The sequence below is a fragment of the Rhinolophus ferrumequinum genome, chromosome 4 (genome assembly GCF_004115265.2).
Source record: "Rhinolophus ferrumequinum isolate MPI-CBG mRhiFer1 chromosome 4, mRhiFer1_v1.p, whole genome shotgun sequence".
NCBI lineage: Eukaryota > Metazoa > Chordata > Mammalia > Chiroptera > Rhinolophidae > Rhinolophus > Rhinolophus ferrumequinum.
This window is the reverse complement of record NC_046287.1, coordinates 66,662,483-66,681,316: the sequence shown is the minus strand read 5'-3', so window position 1 is coordinate 66,681,316 and position 18,834 is coordinate 66,662,483. Positions and strand designations below refer to the sequence as shown.

General features: G+C 35.9%; 1 protein-coding gene across 3 annotated transcripts in view; it reads left to right on the top strand.

Annotated features, from left to right (window-relative positions):
- Positions 1 to 7,782, top strand: part of WRN (WRN RecQ like helicase) — a 121,057-nt gene extending 113,275 nt beyond the window's left edge. For all 3 annotated transcript variants that reach the window (XM_033104960.1, XM_033104958.1, XM_033104959.1), the window contains exons 33-35: positions 133 to 350; positions 3,390 to 3,515; positions 5,919 to 7,782. In XM_033104960.1, coding sequence (XP_032960851.1) covers positions 133 to 350; positions 3,390 to 3,515; positions 5,919 to 6,038 — 464 coding nt within the window. In that variant the 3' untranslated portion in view covers positions 6,039 to 7,782. The remainder of the gene's footprint in view (positions 1 to 132; positions 351 to 3,389; positions 3,516 to 5,918) is intronic.
- The last annotated feature ends 11,052 nt before the right edge of the window (positions 7,783 to 18,834 follow it).

Below are 18,834 nucleotides of genomic sequence, written 5' to 3'. Positions count from 1 at the left end.
TGAAAGAGGAACATTTTCTTTGGCCACCTTCCTCCTTTATATCTTCAAACTATTTCACTATTTCCAGCTCATAGGTTTTCTGAAATGTTCTGTGTAATTTATTTTTAAATCTTATTTTTTCCTCCTTTACAGAGTTGAATAAAATTAATTTAATTAGAATGTTTGTTCCTGAAAACATTGACATGTACCTTATCCATATGGTGATTGAGATCCTGGAAAAAGATTGTGACAACAGACTGTTATTCCAACCTTCATGTGATTCCAATAAAAGGAGATGTTTCCCCGACTCTGAAGAGAGCTATTCAAGTTCTAAGAGAAGCAAGGAAGAAGAAGTAGGCCCTAATACCAAGGTGTTAATTATATTCAGAATATTCATAAAGTATCAGTTTATTTAATTTGCATATTCTAATCCTAGAATGCTGTATGTTTTCAACTGTCACAAATTCTGATATAAAGCTACTTTTTTTTTCATCTGTGTGCCATATTTCTTTTGCTTTTTATAAATCTGAACTGAGAAAAGTGATTTTTTTAAATGACAGAAATGGTGAATGTTTTATCCTTTTAGCTTATGGTGTGGAACGTCAGCTTAAGTTTTTTCTCTATTTCCTATTATATAGCCTGGAAATTCTCTTTCTTTCATAGGTGTAATTAATACTGGCATTAAACATATGACAGTTTATGTGATTAATGAAAATGAAAACGAATTCTATTTGTGAATACCTCCCAAACTGGTTTGTCTATTATTCTGTCATTTATCATACTCTGTTGCTGTTACTGTTTCCCCGAAAATAAGACCTACACCGAGAATAAGCCCCAGTTAAGATTGTCAGCCAGACGGACGCATTTAGTACGTTTTGACGATGTTCCAGAAGACGATGACATGACTGTATTTGAATAAATGTAGATTGTTGTACATGGAAACATAAGACATCCCCTGAAAATACACCCTAATGCGACTTTTGGAGCAAAGATTAATATAAGACCTGGTCTTATTTTCGGAGAAACACGGTATACTGAATATCTCAGGTACAAGGATAATTGTTGCTTGTGGCTCAGAGCATATCGCAATGTACTTTTTGCAAGATCAGAGACAGACCATGCATTTAGTATTATTTTAGATAGCACATTTTATTAAAATCAAATGCTTTGAAAATTATTTCTCTGTGTATGGTGTGAAAAAAATAAATAGTCATCAGAGAATAACTATTTGACAGTGTGACTCTATGAAATGATTGTATAAAATCGAAAATTTGGCCTTCTGTATCTTCCAGGTCTAAAATTACATGACTCCATGATAAACATTTGTGAAAACAAATAATTAATTTAAAAATTTAGTTTCTACATGATAAATTCAGCATGGTAGTAGGTGGTTGCTAATGTTTATATTAAAGAATTGGGAACTCCATTTCAGTTCTACGATAATCTTTATAGGTTTTCAACAGTTATACTGCTTTTCTCAATAGCTTAAAAACAAGAGAGCTGATCTTATTTAATTCTGTACTTCAGTTAGGTTTGTATATAGTCTTGTTCTAGATAGCCTATGAAGTTTCATTAATTGGAATTCTTTACATTATTTTGACAGTTGAACTAGCTATAAAAAGGGCATTAAAGAAAATATGTGTTGGGTGGTGTTAGTAATATTTGGCTTCGATTCCCAGCCTTTTATTTCTGAAATCTGTACCAGGTGCCTAAGACTTTTTTCCCCAACTTCTACCTATCAATACAGGAAAAGGTATAACTTTTCAATTTTCCTTAATTTTTTCTGAAGCATATTTATAGGAAAATATTATTTTAACCACACATCAACAGTTTTGCTTTTCCTCTATCAAAATAACATTAGATGCCAGCAACAAAGTGGGGGCGGTGGGTGGGACTGGATTTAGCTCTCTTTCCTCCCATTTAAGGGAACAAAGATTTGGGCACTGGGACGTAGATTAAGAAGTGAGTGAGCCAAAGTATTTTTCTTTCATCTGCCTCCTGGTATAGAAAACTCCAATACTGTGGAGTCTGTCAGAGGCCTAGTATCCGGATCTTTCTTTCATATGTTAACATCGTCTCTACCAACCTAGTTGTATCCCTTAGTGCATTTCTTCTTATAATTATGAGGCTTCTGATAAAGAATAATGTCAGAACAATTTTTTTTATTAGTTGACGCATCATGAGATTTACAAATATTGTGATAGCTATTAAGATAGAGGCCCAGTCATGCCTCTGTTCAATGGAGGAAGATTATGTCTTGATATTTGGTGGTTCTGAATTAAGAAGTACACAGTGGATTCTTTAACTATGTCAATTTTTTTTTTTTTTTAGTTTCTGGAACTTTTTTAATAGTTCAAAAATTTTAGTTTCAGGAAAGTTTTTTAGATTTTACTTTTTATTTCTAATTTTTTCTTGAGTTTTTCCACTCAGTTTTGAGTTTTTCTGATTTTGATTTATGAAGTTCTGTCATGTTTTGAATCATTTTCATAATGTTTTTTAGCTCATTTTCAGAGGTTACAGTTTTATTCTCTATCTTAGAAAGTCTTTTTTGGTGTCTTGGATTTGATCTTGACACTTTTCTGTTGCATGTTTTCATGTGACATTAGTTTCCCTGTAGTTTCAAAAGAAGACATGGTTCAGCATAGTTTCTCCAAGCTCACAGAACTCTCTCTTCTGTTGTTTTTGTGTTATGTTCAAAATATAGAAACTTGGTTTATGAGATACACTCCTCTGTCACTTTTACCTGGGCTTTAAAAGCCCTCCCACTTTTAGATGCTGTTCTCAAATTAATCTATCATGCTTTCCAAAATACTTGTGGGCTATTTTGGGGTTCTCATGTTCTCAGGCACCTCACTGCTTGCCTCTGCTTTCCCACATACAGACGCTATACCGAGCAGGTCTTATGGCTATTGATGGTTTGTCCTTACATATAGTTTTGGTTTCCTGAGGTAACTTTTGTTGTAAATGTAGATGATAAATTTTTGCTTTTTCCACCTATTTCTATTAGTTTTAATGCAAGGATTAAGAGTAAGTAAAAAACTATGCCGGTGCTTCCATCTTCCCAGAACCCTTTCCTCCTGTATCACTTTTTCCCTTCTATTTCTTCTTGATTGCCTGAGAGAAAGAGAGAGGGAGAGAAAGAAAAGGAGAAAGAGAGAATGAGAGAGAGATAGATTTCTTGCCCTGCCACTGAGTTTCATTATGAAGTAAAATATACAATATTATTTACAAACTATTATAAGATACTCAGAAAAAATGCCTTATGGGTAATATTATTATAATCACTGTTAAAATACAGTACTTCAGAATAGTAAGAATTTTCTTAAGCTTTGCTTTTGTAGGCATAGTTTTTTTCCCCTAAGGAAATAGTACATGCTGTAACTATTTTGTTTTCTATGAAAATGTTAAAGGTTGATGGAAAACATCCTTGTAATTTTTCACTGAAGAATGAGAGTCACGGAAATTCGCTAACTGCTTGGAATCAGCCTCCCAGCGATCCAGAACTAGAAAACTTGTTTACAGATTCTCATTTACAGGTAAAAATTGATTTATTAAAATAGTTTCCATGACACATGCATCAGGCTTGATAACTAATATGTTTAGATTTATCTTTGTTTTAGATGAAATTAAATATGAATATAACATACGTATATCTCTATTTGGTTACATATATACGTGCACATATAATCAGCAAACCAGTGAAGGTTTTGTGTGCTCACCTTAATGATAATAGTCTGTTAATAGAATTTGGAGTATGAAAAAGATGTAAATATCCCCTTAAAATGTTATTATGATTGCTGGGAATTTTAGTCTACTGATAAGGAATTAGTCTCTGCCAGGCATTGTTTTTGATAGGTGACCTAGACTTCATAGCTTAAGTCTCTCCATATACTTATCGTTGCGATTCAAAAGATACACTGAATGTAAGTAAGCATTTCACCCTTTCTCAATGAAATTAGATCATTATTATAATTATAAGAAAAATGCTGAAAATCATATTCTATAGAAATATTACAGAAGATAAAAGACTTTAAATGATATTAGCTACCAATTAGTGAATGTCACAGATAAATCAGAATGTTTTGATATTTTATATATATTCTCATTTACATATATTCTCATTACATAAATTCTCATTTAACTCTCCAGATAATCTAGTAATATTATGTGCTGTTGTTCTTATTTTCTGTGTGAAGAAATTGAGGCTTAAATAACATTCATAAGGGCATATATTTAGCAAGTGATTCAGAATTCATACATAGTTCTGTCTGGTTTCAAAGTCCCTGCTTACTCCATGGTATTCAGCTACAACAAAAGACTTTCGGTTTTTTTCCTTTGCTCTCCTACTGTTCAGATTCCATGCTGTTTTACTTTTTGGCTGTGTTGTAATCTTAACTGGTTTCCTTCCCCAGATACACTCAGGGGTTCCAACTCTGATTGTAAGCAACTGTAGCTGTCTGTGGCTGCAAGGGATTTTGATATTAATAAGATCCTTTGAGAAGAATAAATATTTCTGGGCCAATTTTATCTCTACCCAAATGCCTTTTCTCGGTGCCACTTTATATCCCTAATATTTATTATTTCTAAGGCAAACATTATAGTATCGTACAGTGAATATAAATCTAATTTCTTCTCCTGGTCTTTTCTTCCCTACGAGGAAATCGGTACTCAGGACAAAAGTTGCTATCTTAGCCAGTTCTTTTTTTTCCCAGCTTTTGTTGAAGTGTGAATAGTCCTTTCTTCTACACTGGATTTCTTTAATTAAGGTGTAACAGCTAACAGTTCTTACCTTTTTTTTTTTTTTTAATATAAGGTTTCACAGTTTTCTGCCAAGAATATTTTTTTTTCCTACCCTTAAATATTTTGAAACCATTTTTAAACAGAAAACATAATAAAACATAGCAAGCAATTAATGAACAATATATAGATATAGTCTTCATTTTTGAAATTGAATAAATTATGTTTTTATATCTTAGGCTAACACACACATTACAGCTTAGATGAGGCCACCTTACCATAAAGTCCTTCAAATACTAGTTCTAATAACTAAATTAACTCTGCCAAATTCCAAGGAGTACTCGTGTTAGAATAATTGTCATGTTAGTGTGAGTTTCTAGTGCTCAAACTGAGATAATGCAAATTAATACCATTTTAGACTTATGGAACACTTACCTATTTAAAATTGCTTTTATTTTTTTCTTGTGCAGATTGTTTAGTACACAATCACTGCCTTTGGTTCTTAAAACAAGTTTTCTTCAGGGACTTTTAACTTAGGGTCCTGAGACATCATTTGGTGCATGGGCCCACTAAAACTGTGCAAAGTATTGTGTACATTTGTCTTGTTTTCTCGGAAGTAGATCTCTAGTTTTTAGCAGAATCTCTAGAGTATGAAACAAAAAACAATTTTTTAATTTATTCAGCAAATTTTTTTTAGTTTCAGCTGTCTCTGTAACTCTGCAAGGTACTGCTGATGAGTGAACCACTCTTCTAGTCTGTCTACCATTGTACATGTAGAAGTTATATTCTTTTTCAAATGCCTAATATAACTCGGTGTGTGTGCGCGTGTGCACACACGCATTCCCTGGAGGACATCTTCCTCAGAACATTAAATTCGCTGTTTTGGTCAACTCTAAGCAAATACACCATGGGACATAGATATGAAATAATATCTAGTTCTTTCCTTCCCAATGAGTGTCTACACTTAAGTGTCTTAGAATATGTAGCCGGATGGTAAGTAAACTGTCTAAAGAAATGACATAGTAATTTTGTATCTCTTTTATTTACTTTTTAATCTAGAAATAAATTCTGTAGATCTCACTATTTTGTTTTATTTGGCAAGAGAAGGATGTGGGTGTATATTCAGTAATCTATGTTAGTTTTTGTAATTGACACACATTTTCAACAGTACAAATATTTCCTTTTCTGTTTCTTTCCTATAGACTTCATCTGAAACCTCAAAGAGAAAATTACCTGAGTGGTTTGACAAAGGAAATAAGATCTTAGCTGATTCCAGCAAGAAATCAATGGCCAAAACAAAAAAGAAGGGTCTTTTTAGTTAAGCTGGCAATTGCCAGAAGGATTATGTTTCTCTAGAAAATCCAGAGAAGTGAAAAAGAAAATAAAAATTACCAATAGTTCCACCAGATAAACAATGGGCCGGCCCCTTTTGTGTATCCTGCCAAAACTTCTTATCTTCACTTCTTTTCTTAGTCTGTTACATGAATAATGCATGAATGAATTTTCTTTGTAAAACATTCAAGCTATGCCAAAAACATCTTTCCACAGTCCCCGTATTCCTTTTTCCTCACACCCATTACCAGCTCTTTACTAGAAGATAACTCCTATTGTATATAAGAACTATAGTTCTTTAGTCATTTCTTCTGCGTTTACATGCCTTTGCATATGTATCTACATATGTTATTTTTTCAACACAGGTGAGATCACACTTTATGCAATTTTCTGCAACGAACTTTTTTACTTAATATGGCATGAAGAACTTTTTTATATTGGTTTAGCTCATTGTTTTTTACAGCAACATATTATTCTATTGTAACTTTAGTTGATATAATCACTTTCCTATTGTGATTTTGTCATTTTTTTCTATTTCAGATTGTTTCTAGAAGTAGAATTAGAGAAGCAAACATATTGTTTGTTACTTATTTCATTTGAATACATTTTGAAATTTTTTAATGTCGTTAAATAATTTCCCACAGAATCTTGTTTTGTGGCTTTATATAGTACAGTCATTCTCAGAGTGTGGTCTGCAGACTGTTGTCCAGGAGTCCCTAAGACTCTTTCAGGGGATCTGCAAAAGCAAAACAGTATTTTCCTAATACCAAGATATTTTTTGCCTTCTGTACTATGTTGATATTTGCAATGAGGGTGTAAAGCAATAGTGAGTAAAACCACTGGTACCTTAGTGCAGATCAAGGCAATGGCACCAAATTATTGATTTTCTTAATTCTTAATCCTTAAGCACACGTGATGAAATGGCAAGTACGCAGAAGGCATTTATGCTACCAAAGTATGATGGTCGTCTCCAGAGAAAGCACTCCTTTGATTTGTGAACTGAGTGAATTGCTTTTTCCCCTTTGCAATACCATTTCTACTGAAAAGAATGACTAATAGAAAACTATGATTGGTTATTCAGACTTGGGTGTGTGGTGGACATTTCTTCAAAAGTGAACATCAGTGTCTCACTTCAGGGAAAAATGATGGGTATTTGTTGCCAATGATAAAATTTGAGATTTCTAGCAAAATTTATAATTTTGTAAAACTTGTGTTTGCTACCAGGAATGTGACAGCTTCCTATAACACAGACTTTTCTAATGTGATGAGTAAAGTTATTTATTTATTTTTTTATATAATGATTTTTGTCAACATTTAGAAGATCTGCGTAACTCAGTGAACCGATATTTTCTGGATGATTAATACATTATCTTATAAAATCATGCACAAGTAAGAGATCCATTCAGAGTGCACAATGGACCAATGGATTTTAACATAGCAGTATATGAAAAAACGTATTTATATGGTTTCAGATTATACACTGCAACCAATCTTCTAAGGAACTAACATTTGTCCAGTTTTGGGACAGTTTCAAAGAAGAATGTCTACAATTATCTGGAAAGGCTATTAAAATACTTCTCCCTTTTCCAACTACATATCTGTTTGAGGTCCAACTTCCTTCATACATTTCAGCCAAAACAGCATATCAAAACAGATTTAACAAAGAAGCAGATCTGAGAATCCAGCCACTTCTGTTAAACCAGACAATGATGCCACTTTTCTCACTATTGTGTGGAGGGGATTTTTTTTTTTTAAAACTTTATGTTACAATGTAATAGAATTACTATTGTTATTTATAAACAAATTAATAAATATTTTAAATTTTTTTGTCAGTTTAATTTCTAAAAACAGTAAATAGTGATATCTATAACCCACATTAGCAAAAGCTCTTTTAGGTCCTCAACAATTTTTAAGAATATAAAAGGGTCCTGAGATCTAGGAGGCTGAGAACTGTTGGTATAGTGTTTTGTTATACAGACATTACTATGAATTATTTAACTGATTTCATAATTGTTGGACATTAAAGTTCCTCCCAATATTTCTGCTATTTTAAGTACAGCTTTGAACATTCATGAAATGAAATATGTTATATTCTCGTGCCAAATACATAGCCAGAGGGAGAGAGAAAATTATTTTCTTTTTTATGTAGTGGATTTTATGATGCCTTCCCAGCATACATAGTTCTTGACCTCTGTTTGGGTTGGTTCAGGGAGAATAATTCCTACCTGAATATGGGATTGGCACCTACGACCTCATCTAAGCTAGTCTTTGGTAGCAGTGTTTGGATCTGGGGTAGGTATGTGACCTAAGCTGTCCAATCAGAGTAAGTCTCAGGGCTTTTTATGAAATGCCGAAACACGTATGTTCTCTCTTACTCTGCTGTTACTCATGGGGAAGCATGAACCTTGCGTGTGTTGGAGCAATTTTAGGACCATGAGGAATCATCCTGGTGATATTTCTGGGTTACTAATTCATGCCTTTCCTGAAATCACAGATACCTTTGAATATTTCAGGTACCCGGGTCCTTAAATTCCCTTATGTTAAACTTGTTTGAATGAGGGTTTTTTTATTTGTTTTTAGCTTCCAGTTGTGTGCAGTTGTCACAACAGTACAATCATGTGATTGATAGAAAGACCCTTCAAAAGATACAGAAGGTACAAAGTTTCTTTAGTGGTAAAGGATATAGAATCTCATAGAGATAGTTCCACAAAGTAGAAGACAAAGCCGCATGCCCCTAGGCAGAGGCTTCCTAGAGCTCCAAGTCTCCATTTTCCATGAGTTCCCTCAGGGTTTTGTATCCTCCCCTCTCCCTGCTGCCCCACCAGCACCACCAGGGTGTGTTGTGGAAGCTGCTGTCTGTCCCTGCCTGCTGCCCGCGTACACAATGATCACAGCACTACGGTATAGGGTACGTACTGTAAGAATAGATAACTGAACTTTAATTTCCTGGGTGTAGTATCAGTCTTCAGCAGTCTCAGGCCTCAAGTCTGTCTCAGGTTTATTCTTGAAAATAAGGAGTTTCGTGTAGGGTACTATTATTATTATATCTCCTCCAAAAAGTATTAATTACTTTATCTTCTGTGTTGTTATTGGACCACAGAACTATGACTACAGAGTCAGGCAATTCCCTGACAGTATTTAGAATTCAAGAAAGCTGTGGTCTTACCAGATTGTTGGAATAAGAAAAGAATGGATTCTTCCTATTCAAAGTGATTGCAATAGAATGAACTAAGAGCATGAAAGATCCAGTGGAATGACCTTAAAATCATTTTAGAGCTAAATAGACATGTATCTAATGGGAAGCAAAAAAATGCAAAACCGACAAAAGCACTGAAGAAAGCTACAATATTGATGTGAGCTGCAAACTTTAGCAATCTCAGCTATCTGTGAAGGTATCCCCATAATTTTGCTTGGGAAGGCAATTCAGAAACAATTGGGGATAACGTACTTTTCTTCCTTACTGAGTAAATGTATTTAAACCTTGGAAAAAAATTAGCAATAAGTAGACAGCAGATTAAATTAAACCTATAAAAGTAATACTTTAGGGTTAAGAAAGAAAAAGTACATATTTGATTTTGGAATGCTTGAGATAATTTAACGTATTTCATAGTAACAGATTAGTTGTAACTCCATTTTAAATTGTATCATTGAGAAAAATTAGTATCTGCTTGTGACTTTTTTTTAAAAATTAAAGTTATTGGGGTGACAATGGTTAGTAAAGTTACATAGATCTCAGGTGTACAATTCTGTATTACATCATCTATATATTACATTGTGTGTTCACCAACCAGAGTCAGTTCTTCTCCATCACCATATGTTTGATCCCGTTTACCCTCATCTACCACCACCATCCCTTATCCTCTGGTAACCACTAAACTGTTGTCTATATCTATGAGTTTTTGTTTCTTTGTTTGTTTGTCTTGTTCCTTTGTTGCTTTCAGTTTTATATCCCACATATCAGTGAAATCACATGGTTCTCGACTTTTTCTGTCTGACTTATTTTGCTCAGCATAATAATCTCACGAGCCATCCAAGTTAAAATCCTACCAAGTTTGAAACATTAGTGAAATATTTAATAAGAATTTAAAAATTTGTTATTGCATAGAAATGCTATCGTCAACAAATTTCACTTGCAAGAGAGAAAAAAGATCTAATGGTATGGTTACTATTAAGACTAAGATTAATATCTATTCATTAAACTCAGAGCTTTCATTATATTATATTTCAGAAAAATTAATACAACCAGCCTCACATCCAGCTTTAATTTCTAACTCTACTTAAAAATATTGAGAAGTATGTACTAGTTATGTCTTCATTAAAAAATATTTGCATCTATAGTATGTAAGACAATGTTCTGGCCTCATAAAAGATGGAACAAATAGGAGACTAAAACACAACATATATCTCAAGCTTAAGAGGGGGAGCTTTACTCTGAAGAACTCACGGAAGAGCATCTCACAAAAGTATTTTCCTACAGGAAACAAAACATTTTAAATAAAATATTTCACATGCTGAATAAGATGTAAGAAAAAATGGCCTCTGTGAATAAAAAAAAAGTCATGAAGGAATCGTAATAATAACAATTACAGCTAATAATGTATTAAGCATTCACTGTGTGTCATACCCTGTGCAGCTAGCTTTCAGTATAGCCTAAAAAGGTAGAGTCATGTATTTGCCTATTTGTGTGAACAGAACGTAAAAGTGGGAAAAGAGATAACAATATCTGAGTGAATGCGTACTGAGGTGGGGTTAGTGGCCACGTGGGACTTTCCTTATATATTTTTTAATTTGACTAAACTTAAAATTGATGACAAAAGGTAATACAATCACCCAAACTGTAAGTTCAGAGGACTTTTACCAAAACTGGTGCTTTCTCATCTGCGAAAGAGGAGTATTGAGTGAGTGAGAGGACGGATTTAGCAAGGGAACACGGGTAATGGTGGGCAACAAAGCTCGCATCCTCTCTTGACCAGGATAAAGGAGGCTTTTCACTTGGGCCTCCCATCCTTATTTCTAGAAGACTGAAGGTGTTGGAACAGTGCACTCGATTAAGGAGTGTTACTGCTTCTGAAAGCTTCTGAACTGTTGGACCAGCAGAGTCCTGGCTGCTCCTGGGACTTGGAGACGTAGTGGGGCTGAGAGTACAGGTGCCAAGGGGACAGCCTGCCCTCTACTGCCTGGCACAGCAGGAATGCTTGAGTTTTCTGGGGAGTGAGTGGAGCCCTTGGAAGGAGCTGGGTTGAAAGACCATGCTGGTACCCTCAGAAGAGGGCCACCTGCTGGGTAAAGGCATCCCAGAAGCAAGAACATACTTGGCAGGATGTTGGAGAGGGGTGACCCTCCTTAGATCCTTAGAAGCTCCAACTGTGACACCCCCAAAGAGAATCAGCATTTGGATATTGGCCAATGGATTGAGCAGCCATCTGTCAATTAGCCAGAGAAGCAACCAAAACCAAAAGAAGGGAACAGATAAGCAATTCTGCTGGTCAGCCATGTGATTTAGTTTTTCCTCTGCCTCTTCCCTACCCTATTTCCAAAGGACAAGTGCATAAAAGAGGGAGGAGGTATGAAAGCGACAGCTGGAACCATCAGTCTAGCATAAACTGTTGTCAGAGGTAGGGGTGAGAATGAGAACTTTGAATCAGGTATATGATTGAAGACAAAACTGAATTGAGACTGTTCTAACATCCAAAGTGATGGAAAATTCTGAAATTGGGCTGAGATATAAAGGGAGCCACTGCCCATGAGGAAAAGGGGGTCTGACACTTGGTAGCAGTAACGAAGAGTAAAAGTTTATTTTTGTACAACATGTCCACCATTATGTTTGTGGGAGCATACATTGTGGACTGACACACTTTCCTAATTAATACTTGTTATTTCAGTAGAGTGGAATTGGTGGAAGGGCCAGCCATTTCAATTTTTATAATCTCCATATTAAATTAAATCAGTACATATCACTTCAAATTAAAAAGTAGGCAGAGCATTCAAAGATGATGACAGCCTGATGGATACATTTACTTCCTTCCATTCCCGGTTGCAGCTTCCGTCCACCTCTCTTGGGCCGTGCCCCAATGGCCAGGACTGGCAGAGGAGCAGGACCTCAGAGTGCTGCCTGGAGTACTGGAATGGGTGAGACTAGTACCTGGAGACAAGTTGGGGAGCCCCCGGGCAAAGATAGGAAAATGGAGGATTCTAAGCAGATTCCTGGACCTCAAGGGGAAGATGAGTCTAGGTTTGCTGGGATATGTCAGATCTTCTTGGCCCCCAAAGAACTGAGGGAAAGTAGACAGATAGACCAAATTCTGTCCCTGAGGTGGAAGAACTCCATGGCACCTTGTGGATATGGGGTGAGGTGGGAGGTTTGCTTATCCTGGTGCATTGACAGACATCTGGTGACCTACCTCCCACTAGGACCGCTTAGCAGCTGAGCCATAGTGAGAAGACACTCCCCACCTTTTCCATGAGGTGAGGAATCCTTGGTACCAAGGGGATATGTTCACCTGGAATCCATAGCCACCCCTGTTTTCTAGACCATGCTCCCAGTACAAAGGACCCCAGAATGCCTGGCCCAAATATTCCTGAGCCCCCAGGGACCTCTGGCCTTGGTTCCCCCTCTGGTGTGCTTATTTCTTGGCCTGAAGGGTAGCCAAAGAATGGCTGTTGGAGGAGTTATGGAGCAGGCTTGGATGTCTGTCTGAGTGTTCATATGTATGCACAGGAGACCCTTTGTGATGCAGAATAGTCAGGGCAGGAGTGGGTTGTGTCCATGAGGTGATTCTGCCTGCACTAACAGCATGGTTTCCATCTATAACTACCTCTGGTCCTTGGTAGTTAGTTGTACATTCATTAAAGTACTGGCTCTGCCACTTCCTAGCTGTGCAACTTCGGACAAATTAGACACTCCCAGCCTTATTTCAACACCTTGTCACATGAAGAGATACTGCTGGGATTAAACACAATGCACAATTTAGCAGTGGTTGGCACACATGGCTGATATTTACCCAGTGGTAGCTGTAGAAATTTTTAACAGAAAAGGCACAGTCTGGCTGGGTGCCCAGAGGAAGGCAGTCTGTCTCTCTAGTCATTACTTGTTGGGTGCTACTTAGTGAAATCGCTGTGGTCTAGCATGTGCCCCTTATTGTGCTTGCTCAGAAATCTGGGGGGTCAGCACCTGGAAGGGGAGCCTTCTTTCAGGGACCGATTCAGGCTCTTATTATCCAAGAGGACAGAGACTGAAGTAAATATCCCACAAGTATTTATTGAGCACCTACTGTGTGCCAGGCACGGTTGTAGATGCTGGGCATACAGCAATGAACAAAAAAGGGAAAAGGAAAAGTTGTTTCTTAGACGATGATAAGTGGTGGGAGAACAAAGCAGGGAAGGCAGTAGGGATTGTCTCAACCTGGGTCTTGCTGAGATGGGGAGAGTTGAGTTCTGGAATTAGCCTGCGTTTGACAACTTGTAGCTGTGACCTTGAGCAAGTCAATCCTCTGTATACCTCATTTATTAACACCATTTTTAGAAGAGGAAACAGAGGCTTAGCGTGGTTGGGGGTAAATGAAGTTCAGCATTTGGCATAGTTCTTAGCCCACTGTAGGAATAATAACATTAGCAATTCTCATCCTGATGTAGGATGTTCCTTAGTGAATGCCGGGGTTCGTAGTCTCGTGGAGCCGAAGAATGGATACAGGGACCAGGGAGAGGCAAAGAGTGGCACAGTAAGATAGTTTATTATAGCAAGCAAAGAGTTACAGCTCCCGAGTGGGAGCGGGTGCCCGAAGCTGGGATGCCCACTAGCTAAGGCAAAAAGCTTCTGTTCATATACCTTTATTTCTACTTGGGAGGGGGATGATGGGATGCTGGTGCCTATGGATGTTTCCCAGACTCGCTCTACTGCTCAGCTTGGGGGAGGCCATTAAAACAGACCCATTTGTTCCAGAGTATGATTGATGATATTTTTGTCCTGGTACGGTTGTCCTGTGCTCTGTTTTTGTTCTGTTTTTGCTCAGTCTACCAAGGAGTCTCTAATTGCCTGATGTCACACTAACTAACCTGTCTCAATCCTTTGCCTATAGGAAAGCGACAGGGGCAGCCACATTTTAATCAGAAGGTTTCTTAGTGGTTTGGTCAAAGAAAGGGGAGTTACGTAATTTTGGTATTTAAGGGCGCTGAGCTAGATTTCTTGATGTACGAAAGCTTTTAAGAAAATAATTGGAATAATAAAATATTTGGAAATTGATGAAATATTCCAGTTCATAAATCGGTTATCTGTTAAGACAGTCCTAAAATTTCTGAATATAAATTACTTTTCATTTCCTCAAAGACTTCTTCCGTGTTTCCACGAAAATAAGACCTAGCTAGACCATCAGTTCTAATGTGTCTTTTGGAGCAAAAATTAATATAAGACCCAATCTTATGTAATGTAATATAAGACCAGGTATAATATAATATAATATGATATAATATAATATAATATAATATAATATAATATAATATAATATAATATAATATAAAAGACTGAGTCATATTAATTTTTGTTCCAAAAGACACACTAGAGCCGATGGTCCAGTTAGGTCTTATTTTTGGGGAAACTCAGTTGTAGCTGATTAAGGGTATTGATACTTAAGCTGAACACGCAAGAGAGTGAGAACAAGGAGAAAAAAGGCATCTGCTGAAACTCTACTCCTTAGAGATAAGGAACTTGACAAGCCCCCTCCCCACCCCAACACCTCTTTGTCTTAAGTTCTAATAAGGGCAGTTTATTATTTTTATTGATTCACTTGAATTTTATACAGTTTTAAGCATCCAACAAGAACTTATCAGTTTATTTCTTTTCTTTCCTTTTTTTGGGGGGGTTGCTCATTTTCATACTGGAAATAACTACAGGAACATTCACCTCACTGGTTCAAGAGCATCATCTGCTGGTCACTTTTGGTAATTTCAGGTTATATTGTGTACAGGAAAATTAGACCACTTGTTTTGGTTTTGGCTTCAGATGTGTGGCTAATGCGTCAAGATTTGGAGGAAAAGGGAAAAGGTGTTTACTCTGGGCCAGTTTCTGTGAGCCGCAGAGAAGCTGAAATCTGTTGATTCATTTACAGAGCAACAGGAATTTGAACCTAAGTCTATCAGTTTCTATGTACTGGGCATTAATAGGATTTACTTCTCTCAAGTGGAAATCTTTTTTTTTTTCTCACTTGTATTGAGAATATTCTGTGGCTCTCCACAGTCCAGAAAGTGGCTTCTTAAACTTTTTCTTCACATCTACCCCAATGCCCCGACATAGAGAACTCAACCCACAGCCTCGTAGACAGAATGAAAGCAATGCTTAATCCTCATTTAATGAATCTCATGATGATGTCTAGTCTCCAAACCTAATTCTAAGTTTCTTGAAGATAGACTTGTACTCCAGTAGAGAGCATCTTCGGAGCTTAGGGTAAGTAACTTACTGCTTACCATCCTAGATGGCACCTACCTTCAGGCCTACCATCCCCAGTTGGGATAGCCATAGCCCCAGTAACCCTGTGTTAGGAGCTGAATTATGTTCCCCGCCCCCATATTCATATGTTCAAGTCCTAACCCCACCCCCACCCTGTCCCGTGCCTCAGACTGTGACTGTATTTGGAGATAGGGTACTTAAAGGTGATTAAATTAAAATGAGGACATTAGGTAGGCCCTAATCCAATATGACGTGTCCTTATTAGAAGAGATTAGGACACAGACACATTGAGAAGAAAGACCAGGTAAAGACACAGGGAAGACAGCCATCTACAGGCCAAAAAGAGAGGCCCAGAAGAAACCAAACCTCTGACACCTTAATCTTGGCCTCCAAGATTATGCAAAATGAGAAAGATTATGAGAAGTGAGAAAAGATTATGAGAAGGGAGAAAATGAATTTCTATTGTTTAAGTCACCTAGGCTGTGCTACTTTGTTACGGCAGCTCCAGCAAACTAAAACACCCTGAGACTCGAAGTTGCAAATACAGTACATGTTTATCAGAAAAAAAATAGAAATACAATTAGAAAAATAAATTCCTGTAACCTACCTATTCAGAAGTAACTATGGTTTCCAATTAGGGGTTTGCTTTCTTGTTCACTTTGAAATATGTTTTCACATCTTGTTATGTCCACAATACCATTGTTAATGGTTACACAGCATTCTATTGTATGATGTACCGTGCTTTATTTAACTAATCTCCTATTTTTGGATAGTTAGAATGTTTCTACTTGTCACTATTATGAGCAATGCTGCAATGCAAATCCTTTTAAATAGTTTCAAAAAATGAAAATCCTTTTGTTAAAAATATCTGGATATAGATTTATAGGGTCACAACTTCCGATTTTAAGGCTTTGAAATGTATTAATGTATAAATGTATTACCAAATTATCTCCTGAAAGTGGTCATTTCCTCACCGTCGCTAGCACTGGGTATTATCATTCTTTTGTATTTTTGCTAACCTGATAGGTAAAAACTGGTCCCACTACTGTGTGTAATTCAAATTTATTTTTATTACTGAGCATCATACATTATTTCATGAGTTTATTGGTAACTCTTTTTCTTCTTTATCTATTAAAAGTTGGGTCTTCTTTTTAAAAGCACATAAAATTATAAAAACTTTTTTGTGGATTAAGGATTTAACTTTTGCTGTGTTATATTTATTTCTAAATTTCCCCCGTTTGTGATTTACCTTTTAATTGTATTCATATTTTTTCACAAACAAAATAAAATATAAATATTAAAGTGTATTAAGCTCCATTTAAACTTTCTTTTATTTAGAATTTATTTTGAAATAGGGAGTGAAGTATGACTCTCATTTTCCAATGATTAGCCAGTTGCCTTAGGACCAGTTATTGAACAGCTAATGCTTTTATGGTATTATCTACTAAATTCTTATAAAAATTGGACCTGTTTTGGTCTTTCTATTATGTTCCATTGATCTGTCTATCAGTTTCTGTGCCACTGCTATACAATTTTAAATATTGCAACTCTATAATATATATGTTATATAATATATGTAGTGTATATTTTATTATACATACCATATAATGTATAGTGGTATCTGCTATGGCAAATCCTTCCTCATCATTTTCAAAAATTTCCTGGCTAGTCTCTTAAGTTCATTTCTCCTAATGAATTTAGAATGTTAAATTCCAAAAAATTATTTTGCACTTTTGATTGGGATTGCTTAAATTTTGTAGATTAATTTTGGAGATAACTCATATAGTAATATCAAAATTTTCCTATAAGCAACACAAATTATTTTTTGGTTTTCTCAGATTTCTCTGTTACTCAGTAAGTTTTGCAGTTTTCATCATCTAGGTCTTATCTATATCACATATCTTAAGTTTATTTCTAGGTAGTGTTTATCACTCCTGTTAGTGCTATTATGAATAGAAACTTTTCTCTTTACATTTTCTGCTGGGTGTTATAATAAGACTAATAATATTTTTTGAATAAGAACTGTTAGTTATATAAATTTTTAATTGGTTATTTATGATTTTCTGAGTAGACTATCATTTCATGTGCCCAAAATGATGATAATTATCTTGTGCATTATGAGTATCTCTTACTTTTTTTTATTTTTATTGGGGAATATTGGGGAACAGTGTGTTTTCTTCAGGCCCCTTAAGCTTCAGCTCCAAGTTGTTGTCCTTCAATCTAGTTGTGGAGAGCGCAGCTCAGCTCCAAGTGCAGTCGCCGTTTTCAGTCTTAGTTGCAGGTGGCACTGCCCTCCGTCGCATGTGGGAATCCAGCAGCAACCTTGTTGTTGAGAGCTTACCCTCTAACCAACTAAGCCATTCGGCTGCCCCTCCGGAAGCTCAGCGGCAGCTCCTTGTCTTCAATCTAGTTGTGGAGAGCAAAGCTCACTGGCCCATGTGGGAATCGAACCGGCAATCCTGTTGTTCAGAGCTCACGCTCTAACCAACTGAGACATCTGGCCGCCCCATCTCTTACTTCTTTTTGAATTTGAAGAAGAACCTTGAGAACAATGTTGAATAATTGTGATGAAATCAAGTATGCTTATCTTATTTCTAGCAATAATTTTATTTTATCATTAATTATATTTAATAGTGATTTCTGAGCAATACTTTTTACTATACCCAGGAAATTTCCTTCTATTTGTAAGTTTTTAATTTTTTCCAGAATGGGTGTTGTATTTATTAAATGCCTTGACACCTGTCCATATTATTTATATATTTTCTTTTTTATATTTGGTTTGTAAATATGACAAGATATATATAGAAATGTTTTCTTATATTTATCAGTTCATATTTTTCTTGTAGTGGTGAATTATTTGTTTAAATCAGAGCGAGATTTAACATATTTATATTTTACTTTGTATTATGTTTATAAGTATGATTTATTTATTTATTTTCCTTCTGTCCTTCCCTCCTTTCCTCTCCCTCCCTTCCTTCTTCTTTCTTTCCTTCCTTCCTTCCTTCCTTCCTTCCTTCCTTCCTTCCTTCCTTCCTTCCTTCCTTCCTTCCTTCCGCAGGTATTAGCATATCGCTGTCCTAGCTCCATTAAAAAATTGAGATGCTTCTTTTCTTTATTTAAATTTTCTACTATTTTCGTTGTTTCCAAACATAATTTTATTTTTGAACCAATTGAGGTAATTTATATCCATATAGAGTTTATTAGTTTGATCAAAATTATCACATTTCCTATTAAAAAAGTTATACATGATATGGTAATTGAAAAATTTTCCTTTTCCTTCTACAACTGTGATTATATTCCATTTCCAACTCCTTATATTTTCATTTTTCCCCTTTTTCTCTTAGACT